This window comes from Carlito syrichta, unplaced genomic scaffold, assembly GCF_000164805.1.
Source record: "Carlito syrichta isolate Samal-C Ts95f unplaced genomic scaffold, Tarsius_syrichta-2.0.1 Scaffold311363, whole genome shotgun sequence".
NCBI lineage: Eukaryota > Metazoa > Chordata > Mammalia > Primates > Tarsiidae > Carlito > Carlito syrichta.
In genome coordinates, this window is record NW_007255459.1 from 50,053 (window position 1) to 76,122 (window position 26,070).

General features: G+C 40.5%; 1 protein-coding gene across 3 annotated transcripts in view; it reads right to left on the reverse strand.

Moving 5' to 3' along the window:
- Positions 1-26,070, reverse strand: part of UBE4B (ubiquitination factor E4B) — a 139,034-nt gene that overhangs the window by 24,386 nt on the left and 88,578 nt on the right. For all 3 annotated transcript variants that reach the window (XM_021717872.1, XM_021717873.1, XM_008068627.2), the window contains 11 exons: positions 25,273-25,356; positions 22,364-22,420; positions 21,693-21,809; positions 21,490-21,588; positions 20,386-20,499; positions 18,650-18,848; positions 14,163-14,301; positions 8,308-8,407; positions 6,920-7,047; positions 5,963-6,061; positions 3,717-3,952 (listed from right to left, as the gene is read on the reverse strand). In XM_021717872.1, coding sequence (XP_021573547.1) covers positions 3,717-3,952; positions 5,963-6,061; positions 6,920-7,047; positions 8,308-8,407; positions 14,163-14,301; positions 18,650-18,848; positions 20,386-20,499; positions 21,490-21,588; positions 21,693-21,809; positions 22,364-22,420; positions 25,273-25,356 — 1,372 coding nt within the window. The remainder of the gene's footprint in view (positions 1-3,716; positions 3,953-5,962; positions 6,062-6,919; positions 7,048-8,307; positions 8,408-14,162; positions 14,302-18,649; positions 18,849-20,385; positions 20,500-21,489; positions 21,589-21,692; positions 21,810-22,363; positions 22,421-25,272; positions 25,357-26,070) is intronic.

A 26,070-nucleotide genomic window follows, 5' to 3' on the forward strand; every position in this document is an offset into this window, starting at 1 on the left:
GAGCCCAGCAAGCTGAGGATGCAGAGGCCATGAGCGTGCCACTGCACTCCAGCCTGGGCAACAGAGTGAGACTTTGACTCAAAAAGAAAAAAAAAAAAAGAAAAAGAAAAATTAAGAAGTTCATATAATAGAGAAAAAAGAAAATTATTTATGATTCTATCATTCAAAAATAAGTAACTCGCTGTTAAAATGTAGGTATCTGTATTTCCCTACTTTTTTCTATTATACACACACATACACACACACACACACACACAAAATACAAACATGTTTCTTTCTTTATTTTTTGTTACCTAAGCACTTAATGAAAATAACACATTTTTCATGGCTTATATAGGACCACTGAATGGATAAACCATAACTTAACTTGTTCATAACTGGCAGAGACTTATTACTTTCACTACATTGCATTATAAATAATACTGCAAAAAACTGCCTATGATGATAGGTTAAATACTTATGCATACTCATAATTATTGCCATAGAAAAAACTCCCAGAAATCAAGCTTATATGTCAGGTGGTATGCGGGTTATTCAGCTTCTGTCTCTGAGCTTCAAGCCCACTCTCTGGACTTGGCTTTGTGGTTCTGGGGCTGGTACTCTGCAGAACCTTTCCTTCGCCAGCAGGCCTTTGGTTAGTGTTGCCAATAGGAGGCACCGCAGAGAACTGGAAATGGAAGGAGGAAGAAGGGACCGCATCCTACTTTCAGTTCCTATCAGCTGCAATTGTTCTCCAACCCAGCAGCAGCAATTGGTTCCCATTTCCAGCTTTGTCTCATACCTCCAGCACTCGCAACCCTGCACACACACCCAGAGATACCAGCACCAACTGGCCAACGTTCTTCCACAGAGGTCTGGGTCCCAGTTCTGCCCAAGCTCTCATTGGAGCAGCTGGGTTCTAATGGTTCCCCAGCCCTAGAGATAGGAATGGTTGCTTCTTGTACCTGTAGTCCGTGTTACTCCAAAGCTTTTTTTTTTTTTTTGGCTGTTTCCGTCTCCAATACCGTTCCTTATAATAAATTCTCTCTATTAAACTAACTGGTTTCTGCTTGCCTGACTGAAACTTGACTGATAGAAATGATATAAACCAGGGGTGTCCAACCTTTTGGCTTCCTTGGGCCACAATGAGTAAAGAGGTATTGTCTTGGGCCACACATAAATTATATAATATAGGCACAATAAGACTTCTTTTTAAAAAATGTTTATTGTAAAGTTTAGAAAAATAAGAACAACATACAACTAGTGAGAAATTTGACCTTGTTTTTGTAAAACTAATCTATCAATATCTGGTTCGATGGAAGTGGTTGAAATTCAAATTCTCAGTGAGTTCTCAAGGTGCTCATCAGAAATGTGTGTTCGAATTCTACTCTTTATGTGACTCGTAATTGAAAACAGGTGCTCACAAATATATGTGCTGCCAAAAAGAGATGTCATGAACAAGGCATGACTGTGAACTTCAAAAATGTTACCACAAGGGGTCATGAAGAAAACAAATGCTAAACAACACATAATGTTAAAAGATTATGTGGGGCTGCATTACCAGGTGTCCTGGGACTCACGCAGCCTGTGGGCCGCGGGTTGGGCATGCCTGATAAAAAAAACATTTTTAAGGCTTTCAGTGTGGACTGACAAACCACCTTACAGGTTTTACCAATATGCATTCTCATGAATTTCATAGTACTAATTCTGCACATTGACCACAGGACAGATTAAACAGGTTTTTTTCAGGTTAATTTACTTCTCTACGACTATGTTAGTACTGGGTATTTTCAACTTAAAAAGTAAATCTGATTAGGTGAAAAGTGGTACCTCATTCCCATTTTAGGAAATGCTGAATTCTCCTCAATTTCACCAAGCCTGGGAGTTGCAGGTACCCTCTGTGGTCCTGTCTATGCACATGTAATGCACCGTTTGTACCCAAATGGCCCATGCTTGTCCCTTACCAGGGTTGAGACTAAAAAAAGGACTTTTACTCAGAAAGGTGCCTTTTATGCAGGCATGTGTACTTGCTTTAGATTTAAGAGGCTATGAGTAAGCTAGGGAAGGAGTAAAATTCTTATTAGATGTCACAAAACAACAGTGACAAAGGGGAAAGCAGGGTCATAAATTCTTGGGATCCTCAGGAGTGAAGAGAAAGATGACAGCACAGGCCCAAAGCAAGCAGGAGCACTCCTTGGTTGACAGGGAAGGGATGGTTGCCTGTGAACACAGGGAAACTTTCAAACTGGCTGTTGCTGCTTAGGACAGCAAGGGACCGTGCTCTGGGTGGCCAGTGTTTGTGTTTTGTTTGAGTCGGAGTCTCACTCTGTTGCCCAGGTTGGAGAGCAGTGGCACACTCATGGCCACCCCAGTGTCAACCTGCTGGGCTCCAGCGATCTTTCCACCTCAGCCTTCCAAGTAGCTAGAACTACAGGAGCGCACTACCAAGCCCGGCTAATTTTTGATTTATTGTAAAGACAAGATCTCACCAAGTTGCCCAGGCTGGTCTCGAACCCACGGGCTCAGGCACTCCACTTGCCTCGGCCTCCCAAACTGCTGGGATTACAGGCTAAGCCACCGAGTCCAGCCCTAGTGTTTCTTATAAGAACACAGTGAGTGCATGTTCTTAATTGCTAAAGACACTTGCTAGTACCTAGAATGTGCTAGGCTCCACAGAAGATAAGATAGATTAGACACACTTCCTTTCTTGAGGAATATACATACTGGTAGGAAAATGTTCCATTAGTACAATCCTGTGCCTTTGCTAGATGACAGATGAAAAGGGCTCACAGAGCTGGGCTTGGTGGCTCAGCTTGTAATCTCACGCTTTGGGAGGCTGAGGTGAGTGGACTGCCTGAGCCCACGGGTTTGCGACCAGCCTGGGTAACTTGGCGAGACCTCATCTTTACAAAAATCAAAAAATTAGCCAGGCATGGTATTATGCGCCTATAGTTCCATTCTACTGGAAGGCTGAGGTGGAAGGATTGCCGGAGCCCAGCAGGTCGAGGCTGCAGTGGCTGGGAGCGGCCACTGCACTCTAGTCTGGGTGACAAAGTGAGATTCTATCTCAAAAAAAAAAAAAAAAAAAAAGAAAAGAAAAGGGCTCACAGGTTACAGTTTAAAAACCAAATTAAAAATCAAACTTTGGAATATGACTCAACCAGAGTTCAATCTCCTTGCAGTGTCTCATGTGCTATTTTTCTTACCATGTAATCCAGCACCTAGAAGAGTACCTGGCAAACAGATGCTCACAAAATACATATTGGATCAGTAAATGAGTGAAGATTTCTAGAGCCCCTCAAATATTCTGATTCCACTGGTTTGAGTGGGAGTCAAGAATAAGCATTTTTAACAAGCTCCCTGTTTTATCCACACTTCAGAAACTCTGGGTTGTAAGATAATGCTAAAAGACTAATGGTATAACTTCAGAGCTAAAACAAATCAGGTAATTTCACTCAGGTAACAGCACCAACCTGTGCTGTTGATACCAACTGGGTCTCAACGCTGATCATCTTACTTAATACATCCTGCTGAATCATCAGAGATCGGTAAGTAGAATGATCAATGCAGTATTTTCACAACTCAGGGTGAAAATATCTAACAGTACACGCTCTGTTGGCTGTAGGTTATAAGTGGACATCAGAACATCAAGTAACAACACATTTAGAGTATCATCATCCACTGGCTTAGATGACCTTGCCTTAGTCCATGTGCCACACTGTATCCCAGGAACCTACCTGTATAGAACTTCATTAGGGAAGGTACCAACAACTTGGTGGAGAGAGGATGGTTCTCAATCATTTCAAAAAACTTTTGGGTTCGTGGCTGAACAGCAGGGTTGGTCATGAACATGACTTCTACCAGTTTGGCCACCAGATACGGATTTCGGATGTAGTTCTGGTTGCACAACATCACAACAAGGAACATCACAACATCCTGAGTACAGGGCTCGTAAAGCACCTGAGGAGAGTATCTGAATAGAGGCAAGAAGAGCGAGAAATCAACCTCTGAGGAACCCAGCGTGGGTGAGGGCTGGTGTCATCGAGTGAGGAGAGACATATAGAAGAGACAGGCCTAGGGGCAGAGATGCTGAACGCTCTTCAACTTGAGTTTAAAGCGACTGGTTATATTATAACTAGGGAGATTTAAAACCAAACATGTATACTGGCTGTAGCATGGTATATTAACTTACTATCTTCTAGAAAATAAACCAAACCTATGATTAAATCAGATAAATGTCACAAAAGCTCTTCAGAATAAATGAAAAAAATTAAACAGGTTTTTAAAAATTACTGTGCATAAATGAAAATTTTCAAACAGGGTTTTTATTTTTTTAATTATTGCACTTAGAACAAATTTTAAAATGTGGCTAGAGTTGCCTAAATCCCAAGGCTTGCTTTTGTTTTTTTTTTTTTTTTTGAGTTGGAGTCTCACTGTCGCCCAGACTGGAGTGCAGTGGCCGCTCCCGGCCACCGCAGCCTCGACCTGCTGGGCTCCGGCAATCCTTCCGCCTCAGCCTTCCAAGTAGCTGGAACTACAGGTGCACGCTACCACGCCCAGCTAATTTTTTTTGATTTATTGTAGAGATGAGGTCTCGCCAAGTTGCCCGGGCGGGTCTCGAACCCGCGGGCTCAGGCAATCCACCCACCTCAGCCTCCCAAAGCGCGGGATTACAGGCTGAGCCACCGAGCCCGGCTAAGGCTCGTTTTTCAATAAATAAACAATGAATTTTAGTCACCTTTTAAATTTTATGCCATTCAAAGTTTATATGTCACCACTGATTTGGCCTTTTTAAATGAGTTTTTGTGACAACAATACAACTTGTTTGATTTATTATTTTTTTTGACTCTTACTTTAAAACCATTTATACTAATTTTGGATTTTTCTGTTGGTATAAAACTTTCACAATTTGCATTTTGCAACTGAGAATCTATACTTTTTTTTTTATAAAAAGAGCTGAGGTCTTACTATGTTGCCTAGGCTGGTTTTGAACTTCTGGGCTAGGCTGGGCGCAGTGGCTCACACCTATAATCCCATCACTTTGGGAGGCTGAGGTGAGAGGATTGCCTGAGCCTGCGGGTTCAAGACTAGCCTGGGCAACTTGGCAAGACCTTATCAACTCTACAATAAATCAAAAATTAGCCAGGCATGGTGGCGTGTGCCCGTAGTTCCAGCTACTTGGAAGGCTGAGGTGAAAGGATCACCTGAGCCCAGCAGGCAGAGGCTGCAGTGGCTGTGAACATGCCACTTCCCTCCAGCCTGGGTGTCAGAGTGAGACTCCAACTCAAAAAAAAAAAAAAGAACTTCTGGGCTCAAGCAATCCTTCTGCTTGGCTGGAACTACAATCATGTGCCACAATGCACAGCATAAAACACACACTATTTTTACTTTTCAAAATACACCTCACATGCTATGCCCTTCCCTAACCAATACGACCACAATAATGCTATCACAGTGCCAAGAAAATGAGATAGGAATTCTTCTAAACTGCAATGTTTTACAAATAAAATGTGAATTTTATAAACCAAATGAGGATTTTTAAAAAAATTTTAAACTTAAAATACCAGTTATAAACTCAAACCATATCTTTGTAAGCTTTCTCCAACTTTACAATTGAGACAAATTCTGGTACAGAATATAGATGTGAATATTTCTAGCTTTTGGATGTTCATTCAGATATTTATAAACTGTTTGCTTCTTCTGTTTTTCAGAAACACGTACTCAACTATTAGAAATTCAACTCAATTTTCACAGATTACATTATTACATGCGTCGCTGGTCCTGCTTCTGTCTTTGAGATATTATTGGAACTGGACCGGTGCCACAGTTGGACTTATTTTTTCCAGTCTCTAGGCAGCAGTCAGTTAAAACAGTTACATAAAATTTCAGGCATAAAATGGAGGTTTGAAACACAGCTTATAATATCAAGTACATAGTATGCATAACAACATATTAGAGTTATATAAATGTGAAAGGCACTTACTGTACAATAAAAAATAAAAATTCAGCAACATCTTCTACATAAAACTCAGGCAATGCTGCAAACACCTTGGGGACATCTGAATTTAAAGGCAGTGTTATACTGTCAAAGAGAAAAAAGAGTACAATTTACAAAATGAAATCGTGTCATATTAAACTATAAGGAATATTACACTACAGCCAAAAAAGTATTTTATCTGAGGAAAAAACTCATTCTATAACAATGTAAAATATATATAGGCAAAGAAACCACAACCAGAAATGAACAGGGAATAATAAAGACAGTGGATATGCTAGGGTGTATGTTTTTCCTTTTCTTAATTTCTTATTAAGGTTAATGCAACAAATAAAATGGGAAGGAAATAAAAAGATTATATTTGGTCATTCTGAGCAACTCAAATTGTTTGAGCCAATGAGCTAACCATGTATGTTAAACATTCTCCACTCCTGCATGGGCCTTAGGCCAATCTCACCAACAGTGGTGACCCAGAGGTTTCATAATAACAGTAAAATGTAATAACAAATACAATGAAAATGGCTCCCTGAAGGAAGTGTCCAGTTGACCACAAAGCGATCAATAATCTTAGCTCACTCTCTGAATTATCTGGGTATTCCTGGACCTAGTGCTTAGGAGGACCTAACATTCTGTTACCTCTAGCCTTTAACTTCTAATTTAAATAGATTCCCTCTTCTATTAATCAAAGCTCTTATGGTAAAATTTTAAGAACTACTATGGGAAGATTAAGATTACAGGTGCTGACAGTCACCTCTTACTGCAACTAATGACAGGGAAAACACCTACTAATGTAACTACATCGTCTATATAAATGCAATTTGGAAACTGAGAAGTGAATTCTTGACAAAGTAAGGGTTTTGGTTTTAGTTATCAACTTTGAGGGACAATAAAGACAACACAGCTCAGCCGAGTAGAGATGAGGTAAAGAGGAAGAAGCACACTCACTCGGGATATGCAGGGTCCAGGATGCGGAGCAGCAGCTGAATGAGAAGGCCATAAAAATTCAGACATCTTCTCAGGAAGCTCTCGTCAAGTAGGCCAGCATCAGCACAGGCCTTGCACCGTACCAGTTTCTGTGGAAGCAGGTATGCCCCCACCCATAGATCAGTCGGTAGCCAAGTCCCTGCAGCGTGACTAGGCAGGGACTGGGGCCAGGAGATGGGAAATCTGTGTTCTAGATCTTTACTTCTGACTAGCTAGAGGATGCAGGTTGTGACTCAGGATCTTTCTTTTCCTGAGAAAAAACAGAGGTATGCCAAGCAAACCACCGAGTACACAGCCTTAGCACACAGTTAGTGCTCAAAAAGGTTAGTTATTACTGTCATTTGTAAATAATTTGATTGGAGGAGGGGGTTGACAGGGGAGGCCCTTTTGGGGTGAGGATGGTTAGTGGAAAAAAGCCAGACAACACAAGTCTAAGTTCCAGCATCACTATGTACAACCTGCCATCAGGCAGAATGCTTGTCCACCAAGACTATAATTTCTACCTCAGAGGACTGCTGAGAGAATTAAAACACGTGCATGCACACTTTGATGTATACATTTAAACAGTTTACAACCTCTTTGAATCACATCTATGGAATGCTTAGGGGGTCCGGAGACCCCAGATAACAGCCCCTGGTTTATTCTGCATTTGAGGAGGTCTAGTCCATTAGTAAATAAAACTGAAATCTTAATTTGTCCCAGAAAGTCAGATAAAATGTCCACACATCATCCTACTAATCAACAGAAAGTATGACCAACTAACATTCGGCTTGAAACTTGGAGCATAAACAGAAGGAAAATGCATACATTTGCTATCTATGCTTTCCTTGTATAATGCCAGCCAGCATTTGTTTTTAGCTATGTCTCACCAGCAGGAATATTCCCCCATCTATAGTTAGGTTCCATGTGACAGATCATTTTCAACTAGAACTGAAGAATGAAGGGCAAAGGAAAGAGATCTTTCTACTCCCACAGATCAAGTATCACAAAGGCGCATGGCTGGATATACGGGAGCTCATGGGTGATGGGGTGAGGGGCTGAGGGACAGCAGGTGAGGACCTTGCAAGAAACAGGGAAGGGGGGCTAATGTTAAACTGAGAATGACAAGACCCATTAAGAATTCATGTTGTCACGGCATGAGTGTATGCATACTTATTCTGAGATTTAAGTAATTATATAAAGAGATACGTAAGGTATCAACAAGCTTTAAAATGTACTATTTTATCTCAAGGAAAGAGAATAATGAAGAAAACATAAGGACATTAAACTGCTCACTCCAGGTACACATTCTGATAGAAAAATTACCATTATGAGGCTGGTCTATAATTATTCCAACTAACTATACAAACCTTAAGCTGAGTTTTACAGCGCTTCAGCATTTCACGGTGTCTAGTTGCCAGTGGGGAATCTTTCCATTGACTTTCATTATTTTTCAAATCTTCCACAGTTCTGAAATCAAAGACTAACAGTCAAACAAAAGAGTCGAATACATCTTATTCATTCATTTTGACCATTTCACTGACTCTTAGCCACAATTTTTTTTTCACATTGTAGTATCTTTAAAACCAGAATATATGTTACCATCAATGGCGAGTTATGAGTTAATAAGCAGTATTTTTCTTTCTTCTGGGTTCCTAAAATAATGATGTATCTTAAAATTGATGGTATTTTAGCTATGATGAAATATAGTCATTTTTTTGGGAAGGAAGTATATTGCTTCCTAAATTTTCTAGGAGGGGAAAAAAAAGAAATCTCTCATGAAAATTTAAGGTTACCACACCTATTCAATGATCCAAAACAAAAAGCTATTTTACTCATGGTATCTCCTTTTTTTCTTTTGAAGTTGGAGTTCCACTCTATCACCCAGGCTGGAGTGCAGTGACATGATCATGGCTCCTTGCAGCCTATACTTCTTGGGCTCAGGAGATCCTGCCGGCTCAGCCTTCCAAGTAGCTGAAACCACAGGTGTGTACCACGCCTGGCTAATTTTTTAAATTTATTGTAGAGACGAGGTCTCGTCAAGTTGCCCAGGCTGGTCTTGAACCCCTGAGCTCAGGCTATCCTCTTGCCTTCCCCTCCCAAAGTGTTCAGATGACAAGCATGAGCCACTGTGCCCGGCCTTTCTTTTCTTTTACAATTGTCCCTCTTGGAATGCTCTTCACAGAGATTATTTTTGTGGCTTGCTCCTTCACTTCCTTAAGCTGTCTGCTCAAATATGAGCAGTCTGCAAGCTACAGTCTGCTCTGATCACCTAGTAGGCTGCACATGTTAAAGATAGGCTCATGTTTTTCTTTTGAGTTGGAGTCTCATTCTGTCGCCCTTCTGGCCACTGCAGCCTCGACCTGCTGGGCTCCGGCAATCCCTCCACCTCAGTCTTCCAAGTAGCTGGAATTATAGGCGCGCGCTACCACGCCCAGCTAATTTTTTGATTTATTGTAGAGATGAGGTCTTGCCAAGTTGCCCAGGTGGGTCTCGAACCCGTGGGCTCAGGCAATCCACTCACCTCAGCCTCCCAAAGCACTGGCATTATGGGCTGAGCCACTGAGCTTGGCCCACTTTTTTTTTTTTAATTTAATTTTTAAATTTTTTTTGAGTTGGAGTTTCACTCTGTCGCCCAGGCTGGAGTGCAGTGGCATGCTCATGGCCACCGCAGCCTCGACCTACTGGACTCAGGTAATCAATCCTTCTGCTTCAGCCTTCCAAGTGGCTGAAACCACCATGCCTGGCTAATTTTTTTTTAATTTTTTTTTTTAATTGTAGAGACAGGGTCTCACCATGGTGCCCAGGCTGGTCTTGAACCCATGGATTCAGGTAATCCTCTCACCTCTGCCTCCCAAAGTGCTAGCATGAGCCACCGTGCCCGGCTACTTAACACCACTCCATCTTCTACCACTACATTGTATAGAAAACTAGAGGTTGCAAATCTCTAAAAACTACATTCCTCAGACTTCCTTGCTGCCAGCATTTCTATAAGACCTAGATTCCACCAAGAGAGGAGCCCTCACCAAAGGCAGAGTGAATATTGTGAAGTGGCAGTCACATTATTCTTCTGGAAGCACCGTGGTAGAAGGGTTTTGGCTGGAGCTGTGGCAGAGGTTCTACCGTCAGGTTGACCCCTGAAGCAGCTTCCTCGTCAGACCATGTTCAAAGCATAGCTCTGGAAGTCTTCTTTCCCAGCTGTTCTAAGGATTCAATAAACCAACTAGCACCCTGTGATAATCTTTCTGTTTAACCCAGGTAAACTGGATTCTCTTGTCTGTAACTGAAACACTGTATGGTAAGGCAGAATAATGTTCCCCCCACCGAAGATGTCACATTCTAACACTTGGGTGGAACCTGTGAATATGTGACCTCACGTGGCAAAAGGAACTTTGTAGATGTGACAAAGGGCATGGACCGTGAGACAGGGAGATTATCCTGGATTGTTTGGGTGGGCTAATGTAATCATAAAGGCCCTCAGAGGAAAGACAGAGACAGAGGAGGAGATAGGACAATGGACCAATGGACAAAGAGCTCTGAGAACTGAAGATACTATGTTATTGGCTTTGAAAATGAAATAAGGGGGCCATAAGCCAAGGAAGGTAGATGGCTTCTAGAATCTGGGAAAGGCAAGGAACAAGATTCTCCTCTGGAGTTTCCAAAGGGAATGTAACCTTAATTATTTTAGAATTTCAGACCTCTAGAACTGTAAGATAACAACTAGAGTTGTTTTAAGTCACTAAAGTGGTAATTAATTGTAGTAGTAATGTGAAACTAATACAATGACCCATACAGCTACTGGCACTGAAAGAGGTGCCAGTAAAAAGCATACTCGGAAGTCAGTGAGCGCGACAGGATCCTAGGATGGCCATCCTTTCTAGGGTGAAGAAACGAATACAACCACAATCATAGTTTGAAATTTTTATAAGCCTCTCTCAATAAGTAATATTACAAACTGATAAAATTAGTAGAGATAAGGAAAACCCAAACAAAAGATTAACAAATCTGACTTAAAAGACACATATAGAACACTATAATAAACAATACAGAAAGCACATTCTTCTCAGGTCCATAGGGAACATTCACTAATGTAACTGTTAGGCTATAAAGCAAGTCTCAATAAACTTAAAAGACACAAATCACAGAATATATTTTCTGACTACAATGAAATTTTAGCTAGAAATCAATAACAAAATATAAATAGACATTCCAAGAATCTGAAATTTAAATAATATATTTAAAAATAACCCATAAGCCAAATAAGAAAAAAATTAAAATTAAAAAATATGTTGAGGACAAGGTGTGGTGGCTCACGCCTGTAATCCCAGCACTTTGGGAGGCCAAGGTGGGAGGACTGCTTGAGCCTAGGAGATCAAGACCAGCCTAGGCAACACAGCCAGACCTCATCTCTACAATCAATCAATAAGCAAGCAAGTTAGGTGTGGTGGTACACCTGTAGTCCCAGTTGCTCCAGAGGCTGAGACAGAAGGATTGCCTGAGCCCTGGAGACAGAGGCTGCAGTGCGCTGAGGTTGTGCCACCATACTCCAGCCTGGGCGAGAGTGAAACCACAACTCAAAAAAAAAAGAACCAAACAATAAGATACGAAATACAAAATGAGGGATGTAGCTAATGCCACGCTTAGAGGGGAACTAAATAGACCTAAATTAATATACTGAAAAGGAAAAATTTAGCCAGGCATGGTGATTCACGCCTGTAATTCCAGCACTTTGGGAGGCAGAGGCGAGAGGATTGTCTAAGCCCACGGGTTCGAGACCAGCCTGGGCAATATGGCCAGACCTCGTTTCTACAATAAAATAAAAAAATATGCCGGGTGAGGTGGCACACGCCTGTGGTTCCAGCTACTTGGAAGGCTAAAGGAGAAGGATCGCCTGAGCCCAGCAGGTCGAGGTTTTGGTAGCTATGACTATACCACTGCACTCTAGCCTGGGTGACAGAGTGAGATTCTGACTCAAAAAAAAAAAAAAAAAAAGGAATAATTTCAGTATGAATCTCAAGAGGCAACAGAAAGCAAACAAAATTAAAAGAAAGCAGAATTACAGCCTGGGTGACACAGCAAGACTGTCTCTACATAAAAATCAAAAAATTAGCTGGGCATGGGGGCACATGCCTGTAGTCTCAGTTACTCAGGAGCCTAAGGTGGAAAGATCACCTGAGCCCAGGAAGTCGAAGTTGCAGTAAACCACCATCACACCACTGCACTCCAGCCTGGGTAACAGAGTGAGATTCTGACTCAAAAAACAAAAACAAAAAACAAAAGTAAAAGTAAAAGAAAGCAGAAGTAAATAATAAACATCTTACTGGCATTAACATGATAAAAAGAGGATATTATGAACAACTTTATGCCTAAAAATTCTGGCACTTTAGCATGGAAAAACTCACATAAAAAAAGTGAAAATCTAAACAGTAATATATCTATTAATTGAATAAAATTCTACAATTAAAAACTTTCCCACATAGAAAACTCTAAGCCTTGACAACTTCAGCACTGAATTTTTCCAGACATCTAAAGGAAGAAACAACATAATTCTTATATTCTTCCAGAGAATATTTTTAAAAAGAACAGTCTCTAGGTCATTCTATGAGCCAGCATAACCTCAACACAAAAATCTGAGAAGTACTTAACAAGAAATGAAAATTATAGATCAATCTTTCTTTTAAACAGACTCAAAAAGCCTAAAGAGATTAGCAAATTAAAGATCCAGACCGGGTATGATGGCTCATATCTGTAATCCCAGTACTTTGAAAGGCTCAGGAGAGATAATCACTTGAGCCCAGGAGTACCAGACCAGCTTGGGAAACATAGTGAGACCCATCTCTACAAAAAATACAAAAATTAGCCTGGTGTGGTGGCATGGACCTGTAGTCCCAGCTACTCAGGAGGCTGAGGTAGAAGGATTGCTTGAGCCTAGGATTCCAAAGCTGCACTGAGCTATGATCCTGCCACTGCACTCTAACCTGGGTGACATAGTGAGACCCTGTCCCCTCACAAAAAGAAAGAAAGAAAGAAAGAAAGAAAGAAAGAAAGAAAGAAAGAAAGAAAGAAAGAAAGAAAGAAAGAAAGAAAACTGAAGATCCAATGAGATATAAAAAGTTATATAAAAGTTGAGTTTATTCTAAGAATGAAAGTTTGGTTTACTATTAGGAAGCCAGTGGATATTATTCAACTACATTAACAGAAAAAGGAAAAAAAAATCTAATCTCTACAATAGGTATGGAAAAAGCATTTAATAAAATTCAGCTTGTTAAGAATAAAAAACTTAGCAAACTAGAAATAAAAAGGAATTTCCTTAATCTGATAACAAAGGATAAACACAAAACTTTCATCTAGTAACTGAACATGACAAAAATTTCAAGGTTACTTCTGTTCAACATTGTACTAGAAAGTATAGCCAGTGTACTAAGATATGGAAAAAAAGCATAAAAAAGAAAACTACTATCATTTACAGACATGATTATATATATAAAGAAAATTCTAAATACTCTACAAAGTAACTATTAGAATTAATAAGTGATTTTAGCAAGATAGATATAGAGATACAGATATGATACAGTTTCCCTCATAGCTAGACTACACAGGTCCTAGAGTAAAAGGTGGAAGTGGCTTCTCTATTATTCCAGATGACTCGCTCAAAAAAAGTTTGCACCCCTGCTCCTGTGACTTGTTTGTTCGGAGGTACTGGTACAAAGAGAGAAATGCTTAGATTACGGAACACAACAATGGTGCTACTGAACTTGAAATTGAGGCTGCTACTGGGCCATTTTGGACTCCTACTCCACAGAACAACAGGCAAAAAAGGGGATCACATGCTGGTGGGAGGAAATGACTTGGTTATTTGGGGGAAGCCATGGTTACTTTTTCACAGTCCAGGGAGGGAGGGGAATGTCTAGAACGGAAAGGATTCTTTAAAGTGCCTCCTGGTAATGCATGCCCAGCGGAAAAAGTTCAGGGAAGTCTGTCTTAGTCACATACAGAGGGAAATACCAAGGGTTCAGAACTCTCAGAAACCAAGAGTTGGATCACTTTACTGGGTAAAGAACTCTGGACAACTGAGGAACATGGATGGTGGTGGCAGAGGCAGAGAGAACCCTGTAACATACGTAGTACCCTCCACATTCAAATTAACAGCTCACAATGGAACTGCCTGCCCATGAGAACTAGTGGTAACGGAGGCAATTCCAGGACATGGTATCGTGGCACATACCTATTGAGCTCCCGGATGGCACGGAGTCTGCGGATATAGCGACGGCAACTAGGCAGAATAGAGAGGTGGTGAGCGTGCAGGGTGAGGAAGAAACATTCTGTAGGGAACTTCGGCTCAGAAAATGGAGGTTGATCTCCATCTAGGAAAAAATAACATAATTCCGTAAATAAAATTTATTACAAGTCTCAATTCAGAAGGGAAAATTACACTGGGATTTTCAAAAAGTTTAAGGATACTTTTTAAATTAGAAACTTAGTCAATGTTATAAGAGAAACAGAATTCCTGTGAGTGCCATTTAAGGACCAGGCATTCTGTCCTATCTCATTCAAGTTTATACAGACGCCCAGCTACCATCTTTTGTGATGTGCCTTCCTAATGTATAAAATGTCAATTTTTCAATATATTACACAAATATCATTTAAATCTCAAAATGGTATTAGATTATGTTAATAAGTTACAGATTTTACAACTATTTCCCTGTGCGATTGTTGTTTCTAATTTTTCTCTATTATAAGTATCATTCTCTGCTGAGAAGATCTATGTATAAAAAATTATCCCCTTATCCCCAGTTGTGGGAATATATTCTGAAAAGTAGAAATATTGAGACTAACTATTATAATTTTTGCTATGAATCACCAGAATTCACACTGGGATAGATGAAATGCCACCTATTTCTTCACAGATTGACACTCTATTTTATTGCTTTGGTTTTGAATAATTTATAGATATATAATGGTAACTTGAATTTTTTCAATTTGCATCTAATTACTACAAGCACATATTTTTTTCTACAAGTATATTTTGTTTACGACATATGCTGTTTACATTTTTCTTAAACAAAAAAATCTGTTTCTTGGTAGAATTAGTTTTGAATTTATACATTTATGACAGTTCTATAATTTGAATAGTATGCTCTTACTAATCATGTGACACTTATTCTCTCCATTCTTTTATTCTACATATTCATTTTGTCTCACTCTATAAAACACATGTTTATATATTAAGACAAATGTATTTTATCTCTGATGATATGCTTCATTTCTTTTTTTTCACCTTCAGGAATAGATACTGAATGACAAATAACAGTCCACACAGAAAGAAGAAAGTTTGGGTGGCCAGAAATAAATATCACATTCAAATTCATCAAATGGTTCAAAGAAGGACCTACTTTTCCTAAAAGTCCATTCCAGAGTCAGAAATAGGATGCTGAGGAGTGTGAGAGATGGCACATGAGAATTCTCTATCAGACTCTCAAAGAGATGGTCACGTAGGTTCAGGTCCAGTCAATTCAAGAATCATAATGATGCCCAAAGATGAGGGGAACACAATTCACTGAGAGGCACCCTGCAGCACTCTAGTTCTAGAGAAGATGAATCTACTTCAATTGTGGGATCTGTGGCAGGTCTTCCTGGCATATATCCTGTTCCACAGGCAGGCTCAGTGCATTCTCTTTGGTAGAGTCTTGTGACGATGGGGTTATACCCCTGCTCCAATTTCTTTCTTGCAAGGTCACACTTGTTTTTCTCAGCCAGTTGACTGGCTTCCAACCACAAAAGAACCTCATTGCAGACACCAGTATTTTCTTTTTCTCAAACTCAGTCATCTTGCCCTTCAAACCTTCAACACTTCCAGCATTCTTCATGCTAAAAGCATAGGCTTCCAAGAATTTTCTGCAGTGAATTTCTCCTTACAGACCTCAGTTTCCGCTTTATATTTCTGGGCATCCAGAACCACATGCTTGATCTCCTCCTTGGTCAGACAGCCCTTGTTGTTGGTGATGGTGATCTTCTTGGCCTTGCCTGTGCTCTTGCCTATGGCTGTGACACTGACAATACTGTTGGCACCAGTGTCAAAGGTCACCTCGACCTGAGGAATTCCCTTGGGTGCAGGAGGGACTCGTCAGGTCAAAGTGTCAGAGGTTGTTGTCCTCCATCATGGCCCTCTCACATTTACAGACACAGATCAACGGCCCAGGCTGGTTATCTGAGTAGGGGGTGAAGATCTGCATCTGCTTTGCAGGGATGGCAGAGTTGTGCCTGATCAGGACACTCATCGTGTCCCCAGCTACCTCCAACCTTCGGGACAGGGGAGTCACATCCAACAAAGGCAGGTCCTATACCTTCTAAGACTTGTCATCCATCAAAATGGCTGCCTGTACTGCAGCCCCATAGGCTACCGCTTCATCATCTCTTGTTGAGATCACATCCATTAAAGTAGCCCTGACACAGCCTTGGACCTTGGAGATTTGGGTGGAGCGCTCTACTAAAACACTGCCATGGATTTTAGCCTTATCCATCTTGGTATGCTGAAGAGCTTTTTCCACAGGATCCAGGGTACCCCTAAACAGGTCTGTACACAACTCTTCAAAACGAGCTCTGGGGATGGACATGCAGAAATCGATGCCTTCATAAAGTGAATCAATTTCCAGGTTGGCCTGAGTGCTGGACGACAGGGTCCTCTCGGCCCTCTGGCAGCTCACTTGTTCTGGCTGATGTCCTTCTTGCGTTTCCTCCTGAATTCCTCCACAGTGTGGTCCACAAGCCTGTTGTCAAAGTCCTCCCCGCCCAGGTGTGTGTCCTTGGCCATGGTCTTACCTCAAAAATCCCATCATCTATGGTCAGAATGGAAACATCAAATGTGCCTCCACTCAGATTAAAGACGAGGGCATGTTACTCTCCATGACCTCCTTTGTCTAAACCATAGGCAATGGCAGCAGCTGTGGGTTCACTGATGACTCTTAGTCCTGCCGTCACACCAGCGTCCTTGGTGGCCTGGCGTTGAGAGTCATTGAAATAGGCTGGCACGGGATCACAGCTTTGGTGACAGGGTGGCCCAAAACAGCTTCAGCAGTCTCTTTCATCTTAGTAAGCACCACTAAAGAGATTTCCTCAGGGTAGAAAGCTTTGTATCTCCCTTTTGTAGAACACCAGTACCTTGGGCTTGCCTCCTCACTAACCACTTGAAAAGGCCAAAGTATCACATCTGGTTGAACAACTGGATCATTAAATTTCCTGCTGATCAGACATTTGGCATCAAATACAGTGTTCTGGGGATTCACAGTTTCCTAGCTCTTGGTTACATCCCCAGTGAGCTGCTCATGTCCACGAAGGTCAAGCAGCTGGGAGTGGTATGGATGCTGCCAATGACTCCACCTTACCCTGCTGGAACACTCCCACGCGTGGGTAGGTATGCCCAGGTTGATTCCTATGCCACTCCCTTGGTAATAGCCAAGGTTTTCCGATGCCTAGACTCTCACCACCTTTGCTCCAGCTTGAACACGTCAAGATTAAGGACACCCTGCGAGTGGGATCCCTCAATATCCAAACTGTGCAGCCAGGGTCCTCCTACCCCACCCCATACTGCAATTCTGAGGCGGCTCCTGCCCTTGTCAGCCTTACTCCAAATTGCCCCATGAGGTACGTTTCATTTCTTTAATCAGAAATTTCTTTCTTTTCATAGCTGGGTCAAATCCTCTGCTTGGTTTTCTAATGTTTCTCTGTTTGATTTTTAAAATAAATGTTTAACCCTTTGATGTTTTGAAATTTATTAGTCTATGAGGTATGATTCCAAGATTATACCAACAGCCATTCATTCAAATGACAATCAAGTTCCGGCTTTATTGTTCATTAGATACTTAGTTCTTAACAACAGTTAAATATTTTTCTGGAATGTGTACATTTGATTATGATGCTGCTGCTGCCAGATAAGCATAGATTCATACTATTCCATGAATAATTCTATAATATTTATAAAATAAATACCAGAGAATTTTGACATCTGTCATTAAATAACATGTTTTTGCTCATAAGCGGACCCTGAGCATTTACCATTACTATAAGAAAGGGATTGGCAGTAGCGGATACTGCCGGGGCGGGGAGGGGAACACAATGGGTACCTGATCTCAAACACACCCATTAAACACAACAAGGGCACCTGATCTCAAACCAGGCAAAGTGGGAACCAAAGGGAGGCCCAAACTTTACCTGTATGATGTCCACTTGTATACTTAACTCTGAATTGTAGCCCCAAAATTTATATTATGGGGAGGAAAGATTAACAGTCATAACTCCTTCAAAATATTCCTGTTTTCTAAACATCAGCTCATCAAAATTTGTGAAATAGTTCATGAGAATTTTAATTGGCAGTTTATATCATCTACATGCTATGTAAATTATATAACTATATATTACAAAAACTAACATAGTCTGTATAATAACTAAGATTATCAATAAAATAACAAAATTGTTGTTATCATTAGTATTATTTTTATTTTACTAAGAACAGTATGTTTCCTTTCATTAATTCTATGTATCTATTTGTTCTGGCTAATCCAAATAATTTTTTACTGTATTAATTTTTATTATGTATCTCTCTCTCTCTCACAAATTCATTTTCTGGAGCAGTATTAATGGTTTGTAAGAAATCACTAGTAGCCGGGTCAAAGGGCAGTTTTTTACAACCTCACTAGAAATCGATGGATTACTCACAGAGTTCGCTCAGCCAGTCACTCACATCCTCCATCGTGGCATTCACGCGTGTTTCGTCATTTGGGAGAGTAATCCTACACCTTGGGTGAAATATATACGTGGGATCAACAGTTTCTAACTTGATTTTTGTACTCAGCTGTTGCAGTACCCAAAGGAAATTCAGCATAAATCCATCTGTAGATACCAATCTATCATCTGTCTGTGAAATACGAAAAAAAGTATTGAAAATCACAACTTGAGTAGAAATTCTGGCACAACTTTATATAAAACCAGACTGAACCTTCAAACATGACCATGCCCTAAAGTTAATGAGAGGACATGTATCGTCACCACGGTCATTCTGTTAGCAGATATTATTTGTTGAGTATCAATTACTGGTAAAGCATTTTAAGTGATTTGCCCAAGAGCATCAAGATTAGTAGGTAGAAACACAATAAATGTAGCTTCCTTTCTCTTATTTCCTGGTCCCACTTGTTACATCATTTATCTAGCTGACAGCATTAGTACAGTCCTGCATTAATAATATAACAATTATAAGAATGATAGTTAACATCCATTGAGTGATCACTATGTACTAGGCACCATACTAACAGCTTTACATAGAATACATCCACAAGTTAGGTACCCCCATTTAGCAGATGAGAAAACTGAGATACAGAGAAGTCACTGTTTAAGTAAGTGGTGGGACCACAATCAGAAATCACCAGGTCTATGCTCTTCTCTATTCATTTTGGTTTTGTTTGCTCCTGAGTAGAAGTGTCACATTATGGCTGGGTTCGGTGGTTCAGCCTGTAATCCCAGCACTTTGGGAGGCCGAGGCGAGTGGATTGCCTGAGCCCGCAGTTCGAGATCAGCCTGGGTAACCTGGCGAGACCTCGTCTCTACAATAAATCAAAAATTAGCTGGGTGTGGTAGCACGTGCCTGTAGTTCTGGCTACTTGGAAGTCTGAAGCGGAATGATCACCGGAGCCCAGCAGGTCAACGCTGGGTTGGTCACGAGTGTGCCACTGCACTCCAGCCTGGGCGACAGAGTGAGACTCCAACTCAAAAAAAAAAATAGGCCCAGCCACTAGTCTTTCTCACCTGGGCTGAAGTACTTATGACCTTGTGATGGCCTCCTTGGGTCTGCTTCTGATCCCCCATTCCTGCTCTCATCCATTCTCCACACAGCAGCTTTTGTGGTTTCCTTGCAGAAAACCTTCCTATGGCTGTCCATTACGATTCTCATGACATAAACCCAAACTGATGGAGCCCCCCCCCAACTAACCCCAGGACTCACCATTCTGTCCTGTCCACTTTACTCCAGCCACAAAGGCCTGCATGTTGGGCTTATACCAAAGCTGGTTCATTTCTACCTTAGTTTCTTACACATGTCTGGAAAGCTCTCTTCTCAGCATTGTAATGGTTGGTTCCTTCTCATTAGTCAGATCTCGGATCAAATGTCACCTCCTTTCCTACTAGCCAATCAAAAATCACTCCCATACTTTCCTTCTGGTACCTACACAGTCACCCACAGGTCCTTTGCTTTATTTTCTTCATAGATTTCATTACTATCTGAAATGGTATCTTTATATGTTTATTCATTTACCCAATGGACACACAGGATTTCCACAAAAGCTGGAAGTTTGTCTGTTTATTTACCCCAACTCCTAGAACCACACCTGGTACTACTGAGCAAATCTAGGGCAGATGAAAGAATTTAACTGATAACTAAAAGCAGTCTTTAGGGGTCCTACCTGCATCTGTGCTTTCTTCATATTGGCATTGACGACAGCTGCCATGTAACCAAGAGCAGCCTCACGGGTTTCACCATTTAACAAAATACTATGCAGAATCTTAAAAAGCTCTTGCTGAAATTTATTTCAAAAGAGAAGAAAAAAATTGAAATTTTCTTTTGAACATTATTTTATTTTTAAATCAATATTTTTTATTTTAATATTGTGGGGTACAGTTAAGGGTTAGGTATACAAATATGCTTCATTCAGGCACCCTTGTTGATAAGGGGTGTCTCCCCGTCCCCAGGCAGATATTGGCTACCGTTAATCCCACCTCCCTCCCCCCCATAGTTTTCCACCACTGTCAATCCTTTTCTTATAGTATTACGATACATCGAACATTATGATTTTTTGACTTCAAGAACAGCTAGTCTACTTCCCACTTTCTCTTTTCTCCCACTTCCACTCATTTCAGGAGAGCCTGAATACAAGAGGAAATAAGAAATGTCCATATTCAATGTGTCATGATCATTAGCATGAAAGCAGAACAGAACTTAATTACTCAAGCCTATAATTTTCCTGCTTTCCACTGTCAGAACTGAAGCGATGTTAATCCACATTTGGGATAAGTGAGTCGGCGAGGGGTGTCCAAGCAGTTCTGGGTCATCCTTACCATGGACACGCGGAGGGCAGGCTGAAGAAAGAGCATGGCTGCTAACTTAAGCCAGTGCCCAGTGATCTGTATGGAAAGGCCAGCATACCACTGTTGCGGCAGCGAGTAATTCAAGACACGGGTCACTTAGAGATAGCTTACCTTTCTCTTAAAAGATCTAACTGGGCCACTGCCTTGCTAAGCTATGGTCTGGCCACATGTCCTTTGAGTGATGGTCAGGCCAAGTCTTCCTAAGCGTTGGCCCCTCCCCTACCCTGAGGAGGTGAATCTCCTCTCTCTTGCTCTCATTTACTTTCTAAATCAAGTACATTTTCCAATCTAAAAAAAAAAATCGAACGGGCTTTTATTAACCATTCGTGAATCAGGCATCATCCGATTCACTAAAGAGAAGGAGCTTCCTAGCTGTGGCTCATCTTGCATTCATCCTTTGGGTGTCTTTTCTGAGCACATACCCTTCCAAGCTCTAAGTAATGCTGCAGTGATTGGCTAACCACTCGTGTATTTTCCAGGGTAATGGCAGGCCCTGAGAAATATTTTTCAACCACTTTAACCTGGAAAGAGAATGAAAATATTCAGTCAACATATACTCACAATCAACATTTGGGAAGGAATCTGAACAAAAGAGCAGCAAAATGCAAATGGTTACTCAACTTACATCATCTTCTGCAAAGACTGAGAAGCTAAAGAAAGCCCCCAAGTAAGAGAGTCTCTGCAGCTCCCGCCCAGAGCCAGGGCTTAAGGATTTCGGCAACCACAAGGGCAAAGAAGCAACCTAGGCAAGGAATGGAAGAGGCCAATCAAGATGCTACATAGGCAAGTGGGGAAAAATGTCATGAACAGAGCCAGCTTCTCAGGTGGTTCTGAGTCACCAGCACAGTGACTGACAACATCCAAAACACAAGGCACACCAATAGATTAGCAGCCCTGTTGGTATTGCCTCACTTCAGATGGAAGAAAACGCTTCGACTCCTCTGCATTTTTACAAACTATTCTCTGAATTTTTATATTTCAGAATACTCTTCGATGGCATTCAAACGAACTATTCTTATACTACTAAAGGACTCAGGTAAACTTTTCCCATAGACCTTGTTATTCTAGTTGTATAATATTTAACGCCCCCCCCAAAAAATCACAGATGTAAACAACTTCATTGCGGGAAATAACGTGTATAAAAGGTTAACAGTTGAGAAACTTCTAGAAGTGTTGTCTCCATCTACACCTAAATGTCTCTCAAGAGAAGTTTTTCAGATAATGTTACTTGAAAAACGCTTTCATGGTTATGATATGTTCACCAAAAACACGTAAGCCCATCAGGAAGGCACTTACCAAATTGCACACAGGGTGTGTCTTTCCAAACTTGGTTTCACAGAGCTCACCTAGTGCCTAGAAATAAGATCAGGAAGAGTCACTGAAATGTATTTCATCTTAAATTGACTATCATGTGTAACACAGAGAAATAGCCTTAATTGCTGCTGTAAAAACATATTCCTTCCCTTTAAAACAGTAATAGCTTTACTACTTTTTCTGATTAAAAGGGCAATGTAAAAAATTTGAAATAAAACAGAAATATAAAATGAAATTAAAAATCACTCAAACTTGACCCTCAGAGATAAACCTTATTGATATTTTCATTAAAGGTTTTCCAGGCATATTTTTGCAGACTTTATATAAATATAAAGAAATCTGTATGTTTTTACAATAAATGTGTTTTTCACTTTATATCCTTCCATGTCAAAAAGATTTATTTCATAAACCTCAAATAGTTAGTCTTGCCAGTGCTGAACATGACTATAAATATTATAATTTAATAAGCTATCAAATTCAGAACTTATTTAGAAGTATAACTCACTTTTAGGATATCTGGTATTTCTGAAATCGCCAACAATTTTTAGGGACATAAACACAGTTTAACATGGCCATGATAACTAAATCAAACATTATTTTTAATAGTGAATTTAATTTCTATCTGTGATTTAGACCAACTCTAAAAGTTGCTAAGCCAGCGGAGAGAAGCTTCACGGTGGGTGCATGTAGGCACCGACAGGACTGCCAGATGTTGTCTGACATGACTGCCAGATGTTGTCTCTGAGGCTCTGGGAGCCTCTCCGACAGAAGAGTTCTCACCGCCTGGAGCAGGAGTTCACAACTGAGCTGCACATCTGGATTATTTGGAAAGCCCCTGAAGATCCTAACGCCAGGTCACACCCCAGTTAATTAAATCACAAAGGCTAGGTCTGGGAGCCAGACACGGGCATCTTTTAAAGATTTCCATGTGATTCCAAGTATGGTACAGTAAGACCCACTGATCTAGAGAATGATCACAATTATTTCCGATTTTAGCTCCAACAGTTTCTTCTTCCTGCTTCTCATTAATGTCCTCTCTCTCATGGCACCCTTGTTGTCATACAAGCATCAACAGCGGCACACAATAAAATAATTGTCTACCACAATGGATGCCTTTGTTTTTTGACCAAAAGGACATTTTGTTGGTATCTGACACTAAAAGTTCCTCATTGAAACAAGCTAATCCATATCACAACCAGAAAGACAAAAATTTCATGAGGGAACATTTACATAATACAATGATAATTAGTGCTCACTAAAATATTTCATCACTGAACTCAATCAGATTACTCCACTTCCTTTTATCTGCCATAGGCAGAACAATGCAGAGGATGAGGAGAATTTTATCAGGAACCAGAATAACATGTACGATGGCATAAACCCATTACAGATTATTTTTAAAAGTAGCAATTCCCATTTTATCTTCTAATTTCCCAGCATTAACTTTAACTTTTAGCCTTTTAGTGTTATGATGATAGTTTTGATGTTTTAAAAGATAAATGCACTCTTGTGTACACCTCTGTTTTAGCATTTATCACAGTATAACTATCCAACTGTTTTGCTGTGGTTTTGATTTCCGCAGTAAATGACAAGTGCCTTGAGGAGAAAAACCTTGTTTCATTGGCTCTTGTGTTCCCAGTGCCTAAGCCCAGAAAGGATCCTCATTAAGTAATGAATTAATGGCATAATAGAATCAAGCCAGTAGAATGAGTAAAAGAAAGAAATACTGTAGCCGGGCTCGGTGGCTCAGCCTGTCATCCCGCGCCTTTGGGAGGCTGAGGTGAGTGGATTGCCTGAGCCCGTGGATTCGAGACCCGCCTGGGCAGGCGAGACCTCATCTCTACAATAAATCAAAAAAATTAGCCGGGTGTGGTAGTGTGCACCTGTAGTTCCAGCTACTTGGAAGGCTGAGGCGGAAGGATCGCCGGAGCCCGGCAGGTCGAGGCTGCGGTGGCCGGGAGCGGCCACTGCACTCTAGTCTGGGCGACAGAGTGAGACTCCAGCTCAAAAAAAAAAAAGAAAGAAAGAAATACTGTAAAAAAAATGAAATCAATTTAAACCACGGCCTCAGGTTACACAAGGTTGTTTTTATATACAGAGTAAACTAGTTACATATTTTGATATTTTTTCTTCATACTTCTACAATGAAAAATACTCAGTAAATTCCAAAACAGTTTTTTCCTCAGATTTCAAAGAAGCAGATTCAGAACAGAAAAGAGTCTCTTATTTTCGTTCTGGTTCTACTATTTTCACAATAGTTCAGTCTTCCCATGAGAATCTAGTCGAAGGTTCTGTTCACAATTTATGCTTGCTCTAAGGGCCTTAAGGAGCTAATAAGATCTGTGCTTCCCAAAGAAATGAAGTGTATGGCTTTAGGAAATAGGGAAGGTGAACAAGAGAGTCACTCTGAGATTTTCTGCACAAAGTCAATCAGAAAGATAAAACTGTATTAATTTTCTTAGTATAACTTTGCCTTTTTATCTGCATTTTATTATTTTTTTCTTAGTAAAATTCTGCCTTTTTATTCGCATTTTAATAGTTTTCTTTAGTAACAAAATTTTACCCCAAATATGGTAATGCTCATTGCTAGGAAAATAGGAAGGATACCACCAATTATTTTATTTCTTATAACCTACACAGCGTGGGGAAGTACATTTTAACAAGCGCATCCCTGACTCCTGCCTGGGATGAGGACAGGTGGAACAGGTGCCAGGCTAACTGTCTTCACTGGTGCAACTTACTGCACACCAAACTTTCTGCATGGCCAAAGTGATTTCATGTCTTAAATCTGAAAACAAGGTTGATCATGGACCTGAAAGAAAAGTGCATGTTAAAATAATCTGAAAGAAAACATCAATTGGATGGGTTAAAGAAAAAGAACAAAGTTTTACCATGAGGGGGTATTTAAAGTAGTCACTATCCAGGGAGCACTCTTTGGCAGCAAGAGCCAGGCCTTGTAAAATGGGGATAAAGATCTATAAGAAAAAAACAAAAGACAGAATCAGAAATATAAGCTTAAGAATGGGAAGAATGTTCAATAAGGTGCCAAATCTGAATGTGCAGGCATTTCTACTCTTCTCCCAAGGAAAAGCTTTTTGCATATAAAGAGGTCTAGGATTTAGCCTGAGCGTTGCTCTGTCCTGGGCAAGGTTTACCATAAAGTCATGCTGCTGGATTTTCTAGAAGTAAGAGGATTTTGGTGAACCGTAATACTCTGGCAAGACTCCCAGTAATTCAACAGAAACCCACAAATTTGGAGCCTGTTGAAGGACTCTCCAGGAGTCCTTTCTCTAATTAACTAAATTCTGCACATCTCAGCAAACTAACATGTTCTTGATTACCAAGCATCTATAATCTGTTAAAAAAAAATTAGAGTAAATGTTACAATATTTTCACATCTCTATCAATATTTTTTAAAAAGGCTTTCTGTGTTATTTTAAGAAAAACAGACCGATATTATTATTACATTAAGTGTAATTAGGTTAGAGCAAAGAGAAAGCTGGTAAATGTTGAGACTGGAAAAAAATAAGCTTTAGTTAGAATGCCTTACTTCCATAAATAGTTCAATTAATACATGAACCTAAGCTGGGCTCGGTGGCTCAGCCTGTAATCCTGCGCCTTTGGGAGGCTGAGTGGACTGCCTGAGCCTGCGGGTTCGAGACCCGCCTGGGCAGCAAGACCTCATCTCT